The 14120-nt window shown below is 40.2% G+C and overlaps 1 protein-coding gene across 14 annotated transcripts in view; it reads left to right on the forward strand.

Moving 5' to 3' along the window:
- TTLL5 (tubulin tyrosine ligase like 5) overlaps positions 1-14120 on the forward strand; it is a 283931-nt gene that overhangs the window by 100063 nt on the left and 169748 nt on the right. For all 14 annotated transcript variants that reach the window (XM_057732748.1, XM_057732753.1, XM_057732746.1 and 11 more), the window contains 5 exons: positions 2399-2556; positions 3467-3773; positions 8173-8293; positions 11365-11511; positions 12579-12682. In XM_057732748.1, coding sequence (XP_057588731.1) covers positions 2399-2556; positions 3467-3773; positions 8173-8293; positions 11365-11511; positions 12579-12682 — 837 coding nt within the window. The remainder of the gene's footprint in view (positions 1-2398; positions 2557-3466; positions 3774-8172; positions 8294-11364; positions 11512-12578; positions 12683-14120) is intronic.

Genomic DNA, 14120 nt, shown 5'->3' on the forward strand with positions numbered 1-14120 from the left:
TTCACAGCAACTTCATGATATTCCAAAACTGGAAGCAACCTCCGTGTCCAACAGGAGGGGAATAGGTGAACTGTGGATTACTCATACACCGGAGTGATCCTCAGCAGTAGAAAGAGATCCATACTGATATACACAACATGGATCAGTCTCAAAAACATGCTGAATGAAAGGGGACTTAACACAAAAGAGTTCATACTGCCCAATTCCACTTTTAGGAAGTTCTAGGACAGGCAAACTGAACATATGATGAGAAAATTCGGAACGGTTTCCTTTGGGAGTATGAGGGAGGGATTTACTGGGAAGGGACATGAGAACTTTCTGAGGGGATAGTAAAGTTAGAGTTTGAGGTACCATAGCTCTAGGTCTCATCAAATGGACATATGGACATTTACTATTTGGATATTTCACTGTGTGTCGTTTTTAGCGCACCAAAAATAAAAAAAGAGAGAAGAAAAAAGCTTTCAAAGCCCTATAAAACAAATATTGAACTCTAGATCCTAATGATTTGAGTGTTGAAGTGTTTAGGAGTAAAGTGCACTCATGTCTGTGTGCAACTCTGAAATGCTGTAAAAACTAGGTGGATTGGTTGTTGGATATATATGTGATGAAACAAATATAGTACGATATTCATTGTAGAAACTGGGTGGTGGGATATGGATGGTCACTGTATAATTCTTTAAACTTTCCTGTTTGTTTATATATTTCATAATAAAGTGTTACAAAAATAAAATGACATAGATACAGATAAAAGGTATTACAACTTATTTGCAGGGTATTCAGTTGCTTATTAATTCACAAGTATTTATGGTATATCAGGTGTGTGCCGAGCAGTCTCATAAGTATCACTGATCCAGTGAGAAACAAGACAAGCACCGACTTTGCCCTCATAGGACTATAATTCTGGTTCTTTGCCCAGCATTCCCTACCTCCATCGCTTGTAATAAGTTGTGATTTACATGTCTGTTCAGGGTTTCTTAGAAGCTTATAGTTGTTATTTTTAAATATCAGATTTGTTTTATTTTCTTTATTATTGAATTGGCTAAAAATCTGTTTTCACAACTCTGTGTGTGTGGGGAGGGTGACGTTCAGTTGTTGAGACTATGATAAACTGGGGTTGAACTATTTTTAAAGTTTACTAATTTGCTTCCTATTTGTGCCCTGAGTGTCAGGACCTTCCCAGTTCTTGGCTCAATTTCCTGCTCTAGAGGGGAGGCCTTCAAAATATTTACTATCTAGTCCGTCCACCCAGAAATCCCTAAAAGTCCTAAATAGACCGAAAGACACAGCCTTTCCATCATACTCAGAGACTGAAAACTCTCAGAGGAATGAGGATGAATTTTGACCTCAGAGGGGATACACTTTGAGTTCTGGAGAGTTCAAAAGAGAGAGAGGTCAGAGCCAACCAGTTAGATCTTAAGTTCTGGGTGTACAGAGCTGGCTGCCTGCTTTCCGACACTAATGTGGATTAGTGACCAAGAGCCCTGTCTCTCTTTGGTGACCTGGTTATCTCTGCCTGCCCTGTACTTTCCCCGGTCCTTGTCTGGATTGGGGCTGATTCCTGTCACTTCCCTAGTTTATGATTTATTTTATCTAATAATGCCTAATGTAGCTGCGTCCATCCCCTCCCCCCATCCCATTTCCCATCCATGATCTGATGGAACTTGGTGTTGTCCTGCATCTGCTGCCTTCCTTTGTGTGTGCCTCTGACCCTAACTCCTGACCTTGTATTCAACACCTGGAGAGTCCCTGCCACCTCTCCCCAACTCCTCTTGTAACTAAGTATCCTCCAAGGGAGAAGTTCCTCCTGTTGGAGTGCTTGAGACTGGGTGCGTCCCAAGGTCTTGGTGACTTTTCACGAAGGTGCTTTCCCTGTGGATCTCATTCAGCTCTGTGCTGCCATGTTCACCGATTATTAGCCATTCCTCTCCTCGTCTCAGCCTCTGCGAAATCTGAGTTTATTGAATATCGTATACTTCAAAAGAATACTTGTGTAATTGTAAGTTATAATGAATAAATAAAATAATAAATACACCTCTAGCCATCACCCAGCTTAAGAATTTAAAGTGTTATCAGTATCTCTAGTCCTTCTTAAGGCATAGGTGTTGGGTAGCACTTCGTGATCTCTGCATTGAAGAGTCAGCCAGTATTGTTGAATATTCAAAAATACTTAAACGTTGTCTTCACGTATATTTTTGTTCAGAACACTTAACAAATTCAGATAGGCCATTAGTGAAATTTTAATGTAGATTCCAGCATTCCCATTTATCTATCAAACATTTTGGAAATGACTAGAGTAACCATGCCTGGCCTGATATCATTACAGAGTTCTGTCAAGCTTAGCCTTGGAATAAAGGAGAGAACTTTCTGAAGGCTCTAGCTACCATGTTTTTTCCCATAGAATGGCGGTTGATGGAGCACCGGAACTGAAGGTAGAGAGTATGAATTCCAGGGCCAAGCTGCATGCTGCTCTTTATGAGAGGAAGCTCCTGTCTCTGGAGGTGCGAAAACGTAGACGACGGAGTGGCAGATTGAGGGCATTGAGGCCAAAATACCCAGGTACCTGCTGGTGAGCTTTCACCAAGCTCCATGATCTGTGTCCTGTCAGACTGATTTAATCAGCTTCTTAATTAATACTTACTGAATCAGAACTTTCTGATTGCATATGCTTACTTTTTCTTTGATATAGTCTTTTTCCTCTGAAACTTATTTCAAAAGGATGAGAAATTTTCTCACCTTCCATTCTATACTATTTGTATTGAAGAATATCCGAAGCACACACATTTTGGCTTTTGCTCTTACTCCAGCATCATTTAACTACCTGATACTTAGCTTAAGTTTAATGGAATCCTGAGCATTATTGTTTGGGTTTTTCATGATTAGGTATTAAGTCTAGTTCGTCCTTTGACATTGCTAAATGGTCTAAGTATTTTAAACATGGACGGGAAAGGAGGACTGTCTTTCTCTCCCAGAATCTCCCATGTTATAGATCAGTTTGTCACTGATGAATTGACTTCCTTTTTCTCTCTCTTTCTGTCGTTTGTTGAGTGCCTGTATCAGGCATATTAGTCACTGGGGTTTCACTGGCAAATAAAAATCTGTGGACCTTGTGCTCATACCTTCCAAGGCAGTGAAGGAGAAGGGTAGTAGATAAACATATGATAGAAAGATATTCCCCTGCTCTTTGTACCTCCATGAAAGGTGCCCTTCTGAAAACCTCTAACATGCTGTAGAGGTTTGCCTTAAGTTGTGAGAGAACCATTGGTATTATAATGAGAAACATCAACTCTAATGAAGATCATTAATAGGTTTTTAGAATATATAAGAGGGACATGTATGATGTTAATTTTGTGCATTATTTGTGGTCTGATTTAGAAATGGGTTTTTACTAAAAAGATAAAAGGAAGGTATTGGGAGAGAGGAAAATTTAATCCTTTTTTCAGCAACATGAGTGATTCTTCGCATTTAGTGATTACCCAACCAGCTGAAATGAATGTTAAAACTGAGACAGAGAGCGAAGAGGAGGAAGAAGTTGCATTAGACAATGAAGATGAAGAACAGGAAGCTTCCCAGGAGGAGTCTGCAGGGTCCTTTGGAGATAATCAAGCCAAATATACACCCTCACTGACCGTTATGGTAGAAAATTCACCCAAAGAAAATGCCATGAAAGTTCCTGAATGGAGTAACAAAGGTGAACAGTGCTGCAAAATTGAGACTCAGGAGCTGGAGCCTAAATTTAACCTGATGCAGGTTCTGCAAGATAATGGCAATCTTAGGTATGTACCTTTCCTGATTATAATAGTAAAACTGAAAACAGCTAATTTGTACTGTGTGCTAGGGTATTGTGCTGGTGGCTTTATAGCTGTTTTTCATTTCTTATGCACAGGAATCCTGTGAACTAATGGGTATTATCAAGGAGACTCAGCCTTAGAGAAGTTGCTTGTCCAAGGTCTAGAGCTATGATACAAGCCCAGGTCTCATTGGCTCAACAAATATTTGTTGGGTTTTAGCGTCAGTGACTTAAGAGCACAAGGTGACCGAGACAAGGAGCTCCAGCAGCTCATGGCTGAGTGTGGAGACGCTTAAAGAGCAGGGGCCACGACCCCAGTATGGACAAAGGGCTCTTAGGACACAGGAAAAGAAGTGATTGGTCTTGCTTGGGAGGACTGGAGAGACATCAGGGAGCAGGCAGTATTTGAACCAGGCCTTGACTGAGAAGTAGGCTTTCAGGATTTGGGAGGTGACAGCTAAGTGTGGGAGTGCTAGTAGGGGAAGTAAAGGCACAGAGGGGTGATAGTACATTCATTCAGTCCCTCGGCATATATTTATTGAGCACTTGCTCTGTACCAGGAATTGTGCTGGGCTGTATAGTGTTACAGTGGCGACCAAGACAGAATTGTGGAGCTCACAGTCTAGTGGGGAAGACTGACAGTAAACAAAGAAACAAGGTAATTTCAGGCAGTAAGAAGTGCCGTGTACACAATAAAATAGGGTGTAGTATTAGAATGTAAATGGACAGAACGTTTCTGTAGCTTGTGGTTCTTCGGGCATAGAGAGGTAACCTTTAAGGTGAGTCCTAAATGATTCAGAAGGAGTAAGTCATGTGAATATCGGGGGGCAGAATATTCCAGGCAGAATGGCAAGTATAAAGACCCTGAAATTGGAATGAGCTTAGCAAGTTTGAGAAATACAGGTAAGTGGTGTGGAGCTACATGGAGAGAAGGGTGCAGTAAGAAGTAAGACTAAAAAATTGGATGTCATTTGATCATAAAGGGCCATAGAGGAGCCTGGACTTTATTTTCTAGATGGATAATTTTTAAGCAGATGAGTGATATGGTCAGATCTTGATTTAGAAAGTAAATTCTGGTTGCATTGTGGAATAGTGATTGATAAGAGGAGAACTAAGGGTAGAAAGCTGAGTTAGGGGCTGTTAGAGTAGTCCAGAGCCTGGAAGATGGAGGCCCTGATCAGAGCAAGGGCTATAGAAATGAAGAGAATGGGATGGAGTTAAGTTAAAATTTAAAATTGATAGGGCTTGGTCCCTGTCGATGTAAGAACTCCATAGAGACTGAATTTTCCAAATTTGGTAACTTCGTGCTGCCATCAGTCAATATAAGGAGCACAGGAGTTGGTTTCATGATAGAAATAATGCGTTTTGTTTGGGACACAGTGAGGTGGAAGTGCTCTGGGGTGATGATCATGAGATAAGTGAAAATACAGCTTCTAAAGTCAGAGTTGAACAGAACTGTACAGCTTCAGTGTAGATGAGCTTGTACATTTCAGTTTAGTTCAGCAAGCATAGACAGGAGAAGAGGAAGAGAACTGAGGCCTGGGGAAAACCAGCGTTTAATAGTGAAGAGACCAAGAAATAGCTGTTAGACAGGTAGCTAAAAAACTAGGAGGAGGCAGTATGGAAAAGCTACAAGGTAAGAGTTTTAAGCTATAGGGTGCCTTAGGCAGCCCAAGTTAGGATGAGGCCTGAAATGACCTGGGGGTGGACTTAGTGAGTGGAAGAGAAATTGTGAGTTGAGGAAATAGGAAAGCTAGTGTGAACTAACTTTTTCAGAGAGGTTGAATGAAAATGAGTGAAATGAAATGAATGAAAGAAAGGTGAGAACTCATCAGAGAGAACAAGCCAAGAGAAAAAAGATTTGTTAAGGTAGGGATACTGGAGCTTATTTATAGACTAGGGGAAGGATTTGATGGTAAAAGAATTAGAGATATGGAAATGGATATATTGTCCTACAGGAAGGTAGAAAGAGGCCCGTGGAGGGGTGTCTCTGCCTGTAAGTCAAAAAGAAAGCACTTTTGTGGGTTGAATGCAGTAGTTAGAAGTTAAAGAGGCAGGAAGTGTAGGCATTTAAGCATGTTGGCCTTTATTTTCTAAACTAGAGGTCAGTTCTTATACCGCAAGGGTAGAGGATGATATTGGTGTGTGGTTGGATGGCAGAGTTAAGGTTTGGACCGGCGTGTGGAGAATGAGAGTAATTACGTTAGTGGAGAGCAGACTGGGCTCTGTCAGAAGACTTGTCTCTGGCTTTTCAGTGCTCACCAACTGGCTATGTGACCATGGGCAAGTCAGAGTGCTTCTCTAGGCCTCAATTTTCTTTTCTGTTAGGCCAGGGTATGGGGTTAAACCTAGACACGTTTTTTTCAAACTGTGCTCTCTGAAGGGGAAAGAAGAGCCCACTGAAATGGAATAGAACATTTGAAAACTACTGGACTATATTCTAATGTCTTTTCCAGCAATAACATTCTACTTAGATGTTGTAGAAATAAATTAGTTATTCATTAATCTTACAGATCTCACTGTCGATGAGTAAACTGTTGTAATTGCAGGGTGTGTTAATGTAATAAATCAGTGGTTTTCACACTGTGCTCCCTGGAGCTGCCCATCATTCTGTGGGGCATCTCAGTGACTACTGAGGGATCTGGGGGTGGTCCCTGGCAGGAGTTCAAGGCTCCAGGCCCCAGCCCACTCGTTGTCTATTTTGTATACTGAGGATCTCCATAGGCTTTTATTTTTTAAAAATAGATTTCTTCTGTGTAAATTATTCTAGTTTTTTGGTTTGTTGGTTGTAGATTACTAGCTGACCAGTGTGCCGACCACCGTAGGGACAGCCCCAGGGTTAACATCCCACAGATCTCTTTAGTAAGGTTTATAGAGATGGAAAACTCAGTCCCTGTTCATTTGATTCATGACAATGATTCACAGCAACATGACGATTCAAATCTCAGCTCCCAAGCGATAAGGGGAATAATCAATAAAACTGGGTATTCTGCTATATGTGGAGGTGTGTGAAACATGCCATTTTTAGCTCACTTTACTGCAAGTGAATTTGTTGACCAAAATAGAAAGTCTTTTTTCATTTATTTTGACTTGAAAATAATTAGCTTATGGGAATGGTTGAGGGAAAAGTGGTATATATGGTCTTCAGAACAAGGATTTTAAGTGTTGTCCTTGGTGAAAAACATTTGAAAATATAAATTTCAAAATCATATTGTGCTCCCATAAACTATTCCTATTAATAACAAAGATGTAGCCTTATATTTCATGCTCTGAAGAGCTTGGAAAGCAGATCTACTCCCCAACCTGAGTCCTGTCCCTTCCAACACACACATAGAAGCTGGACGTAGACCCTCCTAGGATTTCCAGTTTACTCTGGACAAGTCCTTCATCCTGACCTTGGGGAACAGTGAGTAGAAAGCATTCAGTGATTGCATGTGTGAGGATTGTAAACAAAGTTTGTGTTGGGCCCTAATCTTCACTGATGTAATTTTGGCTGGCGTGTCAGAAGGCCAAGCAGCTGAAGTAACCAAAATCTCTCCTGAAAGAAAACAGATCTGCTACAGTTAGCAGCTGAAGTGAAAGTCATCAGTGTTTCTCTGGTACTTCTGTCTTCTAAATGATAGCTTGATCAGATTTCCTCGTTTCCAACCTAGACCACCAAGCAGAAATCAACCAGGTTCTTCCGTGATGTCGCTGAGGTGCTTTGTACTATACGTATGGAGTTCTTTTTCCCCTTGAGCATCTGGGCTCGTCCTAGCCTGTCAGTGCATCCACGCCAAACTCTGTTGGACCTCACTCATTTGTTCTGGGCTCCAGCCACTCCCGTCTTGTAGTTGAGAAAAGCCTGACCTTAAAATCTGGTCTCAAAAGTTCCTTTGCAGAATTTATCTATTTCCTGCTTTGGAGGCTTTTGCACACTTAGAAATGAGTTGCCATAGCAAAGGCCATACTTTTGTACTAACTGATAAGTAGGTTTTTAAGAGCCTCCAAGGCAGCAAACCCTTTTCTATATCAGTACAAAGATTCTTGTGAAAATTCAGTACTTTTCCTGTCCATTTCCCCAAGAAAGTTGTTTAAAAGTTCCAAAAGATAAAGTATAAGAATAGGAAACATGATTATCTATTCTTGTTTGATTCCCCCTCTCCCCACCTCGCTCATGGTAATAATGAGAAAATAAGTAGGATTCTCCAATTCTTTAAATAGAAAAAAAGAAATCTCATGTACAGGGTGGAAGTAATCTTTATTCAGTGACTATATGACGGGCTTCATTTTTCTTAGCCATCCTAATAGAAGGATCCTCAAAGGCCACTTTGAGAGAGGCAAGCATGTGTTTGGTAGGTGCACCATTCTGTCTCGTAACGGTGTGTTGTTTTGGATTTCTGTAGCAAAGTGCAGGCCCGAATAGCATTCTCTGCCTATCTCCAGCATGTTCAAATCCGCCTGATGAAAGACAGTGGAGGTCAAACGTTCAGTGCCAGTTGGGCTGCCAAGGAGGATGAACAGATGGTGAGGCTCTTCTTGTCGGAATCTTTTTACTTTCCCTTTTTCTCTTTTCTTTCTCTCCCTCCCTCCCTCTTCTTTCTTGCCTCCTTCCTTGCTTCCTTCCTGCTTGCTCTCTCTCTCTCTCTGTTTCTCTTTTTCTTTTATTCCTATACTAAGGTAAAGAACAGCGTACTTCTGGTGAAAGAATTATTCCACAGTACGGCTTATAGATTTCTCTTTACTGTGAAGTAAATCTTGGATCTGGAGCCATGTTCATCACAGTATGTGTTGAGGGCATCAGTTTACTTTATTCTGAAAGTGGAAATTGATGGCTCATTAGGTGTCAAGCCCATGCGAAGCTGTAGAAAAGAATAACAACTTGCAGAGTCCTTTCTCAAGCAGCTTCACATTTTATTAAGTCTTTGAGGTAGGCACTGTCATCCCCATTTTGCAAATGAGGAAACAAAGACCTAGAGAAAGGGATAACTTGCCTTTTGTCCTATAGCTCGTATGTGCTGAAACTGGAACTTAAACTCGGGTGTTACAGTTGTATGTTATTTGCTCGTGCACTGTTTCCATGGGTCATAAGGCGTTTATTTTCTGTCTGGAGGTGTCAGGTTAGCTCTTTGAAAGTCAGCACTCTATCATGCACCCTCTGAGAAGGTACCATCCTCCATTTTCATATTTTTTTCTTTACTAGTTGTCACTTTATAAAATTCTTAGATTATTGGAAACAAACTTGTGTAATAATTTTTACTGTATATTGGTTGCTCGACCTGCCTAAAATGTTTTTAAGTTTTTTTAAAAATTTATTTTATTTTTTATTTATTGGCTGCATTGGGTCTTCCTTGCTGTGCATGGGCTTTCTGTAGTTGCAGAGAGTGGGGGCTGCTCTTCATTGCAGTGGGTGGCCTTCTCACTGCAGTGGCTTCTCTTGTTACAGAGCATAGGCTCTAGGCACGTGGGCTTCAATAGTTGCAGCACGTGGGCTCAACAGCTGTGGCTCCTGGGCTCTAGAGCACAACTCAGTAGTTGTGGTGCATGGGCTTAGTTGCTGTATGGCATGTGGAATCTTTCTGGACCAGGGTTCGAACCTGTGTCCCCTGCATTGGCAGGCGGATTCTTAACCACTACGCCACCGGGGAAGCCCAACCTGCCTAAAATTTAATATACTAGCAAAGTTTTTCTTTTTGGATCAGAATGACAGGGAGCCTCAAGCTCTTTAGTAAGGTCAGTGCTTATAGAAGAAGCCACAACCCTTCCTTAACATTTTTAACCACAGGGATCTGTCATGGAAAAGAGAGGGACCTTTAAGTCTGAGAAAGCTGCATCCTTTGTCCAACTCAGTGGTGACCCTATTGTAATTTTCAGTTCTTCACATATAAGAGGTGTACAATGTGCCAGGCTTATTATAAAAACATGATGGATATCCCAGAAAACAACTTGTGAATTTAAAGTAGCCAACACAACCCAGAGATGAAACCTTGTGTGTTGTGAATAATTCTTCAACCATCAGTGGAAAATGTTAGCTCTGCTCTTTCCAAGTGGAAAATTGAAACTGCCTTTTTGAGAGTCAGTTTGTCTGCTCCACTGTGAAAAAATAATGTTTTAATATAACAGCTTAAACCACCCTATAGTAAAGACAGCAGAGTAGAACTATGAAATTCAACCCTCTGGTTATGAGACTATTACTTTATGTTGGAGTAAATTGGCACCAAAGGACAATGAACCAAAATCAAATTCAAGAAGGAAAAAATAGCTCAGGAGAGAATAACCATTGCAACTGCTGGCTTGGATTCAAACAGGATTTCTATGGGGCTTTTTATAAGAATATTTAGGATCATCACTGTAGAACTTAGTATCATTTCTTTGCATTGCTATTTGAAAATCTGTCTAAACAGCAAACCCTAACCCATTACCTGATGATTGTGGCAATGGTCTTGCTTGTATGGAAGGTAGGTGTAGAATTGCCTTTTCTGATCCAAGTTGGGTTTAGAGATTCTTTATCACATAATTCACAGAAGGCACATCAATAGAAGTTCCCCAAATCCATCATCTTCAGGCAATTTTACTGCATTTGGGGAGTGGGTGGGGGGAACTATCTTTCAGGCCCTTGGCCTTGCAAAATCTCTCTTTGAAGCTTTTGTGATATTATGAGTGGTCTGATTGGTATCTGTTCAGATTTCAAAACTTTTGCCCCCTATCTCAAGTGAGGTGTATCCTTCTACCCCTTAATGACCTTTCACTATGCCCTCCTTGCCAGCCCTAAGTCTAAAAGCACTCTATTTTGGGGGAAGAAAAGAAATAAAAAGCTATCGCCTTTCAAGCATAGTAACAGTTCTTTGTTTCCATTTGTCACTAAACTTTTTAAATCAGTAGTTTCTGCTCTTCACAGGTATTCTTGAGTATCCATTCATTTCTTAACCTCTTCTTTCTGTTCCCTTTACTCTGCTGAAAGTGGTTGTGGTCCTTTCCCACTCCAGCCTCCTGGAAGCTTGTGACATAAGAGCCTTCCGGCCTTGGCTTTCATGGCACTGTTTTCTCCTGGGTTTCTTTCTACATTTCTGATGTTTCTATCATGGTTTGTTGTTGTTGTGTGTTTGTCTTCTGATTCTTCCTCCTCTGTCCTATCTCTAAGTGTCAGTATTTCTGTATTCTTTCTCTCCCTTCTCACCTTTGATGACTTCATCTGCTCTCATGGTTTTAGTTTCTGCTACCTATTTCTTTCCCTAAGTGTCTTTCTCTGATGACCCTATTAGAAGTGATAGCTACACTTTGAAGTATTATAATACTATGTATGTATGAATTGTGGTACTTTTACAGCTACTACTTTATTACATAGTTATTTGCATACATACTTGATTTTGATTTTCCCACTGCTAGCTTATTAAAGGAAAAGGCTACTTTTGTTTTGTTTCATTTTGTTCTTGTCTTACTGCATCCTTGTTATACATAATATGTTAGCTCTGGGTCTTATTTGTTGAAGTGTATAGAATATCTCTTCTTATCTCTGTTGTGTAATCTCCTTGTAGCTTGTCTTCTGTTGCTTAAGCACAATCCCTTCTCTTTTCCCCCAATGACTCTTTAATTTATAGGAGCTAGTGGTGCGTTTCCTCAAACGAGCATCAAGTAACCTCCAGCACTCACTGAGGATGGTATTACCCAGTCGGAGACTGGCACTTCTGGAACGCAGAAGAATCCTGGCCCACCAACTGGGTGACTTCATCATTGTGTACAACAAGGTAGGTGGCTCATCTGTTAGTCTTGTGCTTTGGATTGCCACCCACTGTCAGAAACAGGCTAGAAGCCTCTGTCCAGCTGGGCGGAGAGCTTCTTCTTCCCTTCTAGCATCATCATGTGCTGTGTGTGACTGTTATGGGGAGCAGGACGTCACTCTTTCACCCAGCTGGTGTGAAAAACTACTTATTACTTGTGAAGGCCTGGAGGCCATAGTTCACTCTCATCCAGAGGCATAGTCCTTTTGAGTGCTGTTGCACCTGAGAGGAGTCCTGGGCTGTGTGAATTTCCATTGTCATTATTATGCCTAGAAACGGTGGTGAATTGACTGTTTGAGAGCAAATTTGAACTGTGGATTTATGTGACACAGTCTTCCTTCCTGAGAGAGTTATACTTTGTTCTCTAAAACATTTTAGATAGTGACTTCATTTTACAACGAAGCTCAGAAAATAGACTTTATCCAAGGGTCTTAGAATGCTTTAGAAATGTCATTTTGGGGTGAGGGGGGCAGGGATATGGTCATTTTTCAGAAGGGAAAGCTGAGGCCTGGAAATTTAAATAGCTTTTCTAATACGTGTGGAATGGTCAGTATAATATCAACACACCAAATCCATAGCTACGTAACTCCTCCAGCGCTGTTGAGAGTTTTGGTACATTTTATATAAGTGAAGCATTTACTCGGTTTGGATGCTGCTATAGGAGTATCTTCCAAGACCTGTCTTTCCTTTCCCTAATTGTAACAAAATACGGTGTCTCTGTTGTCATACTATTAAAACTTCAAGTGTGACCACAGACATTACCGAGCTGCTTTTTCACTGGGCTACCTCACTAAAAAGTAAAAACGTGATAAAAATTTATATTTATTCTGCAACTCTTACTTGGAAATTCTAAAATTTTTCATGAAATAATGGCATAAAATAATATATCAAACTTATAGGTGGCAAAAGTACATGGAGGAATTAAATGTCTTTAAAGACAAATTAACCTAAGAGTAGTGAAATCAGATGATGAAGTGTGCATTTATCAGGAATCAGTTTTATCTTGTTTTTCTGTGGGTTTGGGGACTGGATAGGAAACAGAACAAATGGCTGAAAAGAAATCGAAGAAGAAACTTGAGGAAGAAGAGGAAGATGGGGTGAATACGGAAAACTTTCAGGAGTTCATCAGACAAGCAAGGTAGAAGACATTCTTAATGAATAAAAAGTATCTTATTCTATCCTCCACACTGCCCCATTGATTCCCAGTATTCCCTTGTTTCTAACATGTGAATGTGAGTAAAATCACTCTTAGAAGGAGGAAAAGGGTTTCATAGGCTTGGGCTCTCCATATCTCAGCCAATTATTGGCTGTTGTCATGGTTTCACTTATCAAAACACTGCTGCTGGGCATCTGGGCTGTATTTCTGTTCAGCCTTCAAAGTACACACCACTTGAAGTGTTGAGGGAGCACTTCGGAAAGTTGAAGTTAGAGGCCTCTAGTGTTTACTGGATCTGAATTTATCCCTGACCTACTGATGCAGTGGAGATGACCGCATTTTGCCTACGTTGAGTGGGTTGAGGAATTGGCAGTTTCTCAGCACTGTGAGGGTTACGCCTAATTTATATAAAATAAAACAAGTCCTTCATGCTTAAGGTTAGCCTTCAGGGGTTGAAAATCTCAGCATTCAGCTCTCTATCTTGATACAAATTAGCCGGGTCATTTTGTCCATTTACAGTGTGTTTCCAAAGGAAAAGGTAATACAGACATTTAATTTTTAATTTTATAGGACTTGTCCTAGAAAGCTTTTTTTCTAAAACAAGAGAGTTGTACAAAACCACTAAAATAAAGGATAAAACATTTGTAAATCCCCCTTAATTAGTCTTCAACCATCACAGTCACAGTGGAGAGAAAAGCAGTAGAAAATCAACTCTTTGTTGATTTGTGGAGTTAAGTCAGGTGGTGGTTTATCGGCCCCCAACACAGTGTGATCTGTGTGTAATACTTTGTATGCACCTAACTGTAGCCTGGAGATCACGTGCTTAACCATACAGCAAACAACTACATCATTTTCTAGGAGTTCATAATTGTGCAATGTTATTTTGTTGACATTCTTGGGTCTTGAGGAATGTGATTGATAAAGCAGGTATAGAAACAAAGCAAGAAATAGTTTCTCACATAAACATCATAAAAATAGAAAAGAAAAATACTAGGTTATGTTCAGAAGATGGCTCTACTTTTAAAGTTAAAAAATTAATTTCTGGTTCCTCCTAGGGATCTTCAAAATCCCTAAAATATGAAAAAAGAAAATAAAAAATGACCTTTTAAGAAGTGATGGGTCTTCCTGTACCAGTTCTAACTGGATACTAAAAATTTATTTTATATACTATTAATCAATGACTTGGAGATAAAATATTTAGAGCATATTTACTACTGATTGTGGATCAAGTGTTGATTGTTGGAAATATGTGGTTGCATCAGTTCTTTTATTACATTTGGGGTAATGAATACCTTTGTCAGGGTTGGTAAATTCAAATACCTACAGGAGTCAGGCAGGAAAACATACATTATAAAGCAGGCAGAGGATAAGACAGGAGGTATAAAGCAGTTTATATTTTGACCAACCTTCATCTTTCCCT

The sequence above is a fragment of the Hippopotamus amphibius genome, chromosome 4, assembly GCF_030028045.1.
Source record: "Hippopotamus amphibius kiboko isolate mHipAmp2 chromosome 4, mHipAmp2.hap2, whole genome shotgun sequence".
NCBI lineage: Eukaryota > Metazoa > Chordata > Mammalia > Artiodactyla > Hippopotamidae > Hippopotamus > Hippopotamus amphibius.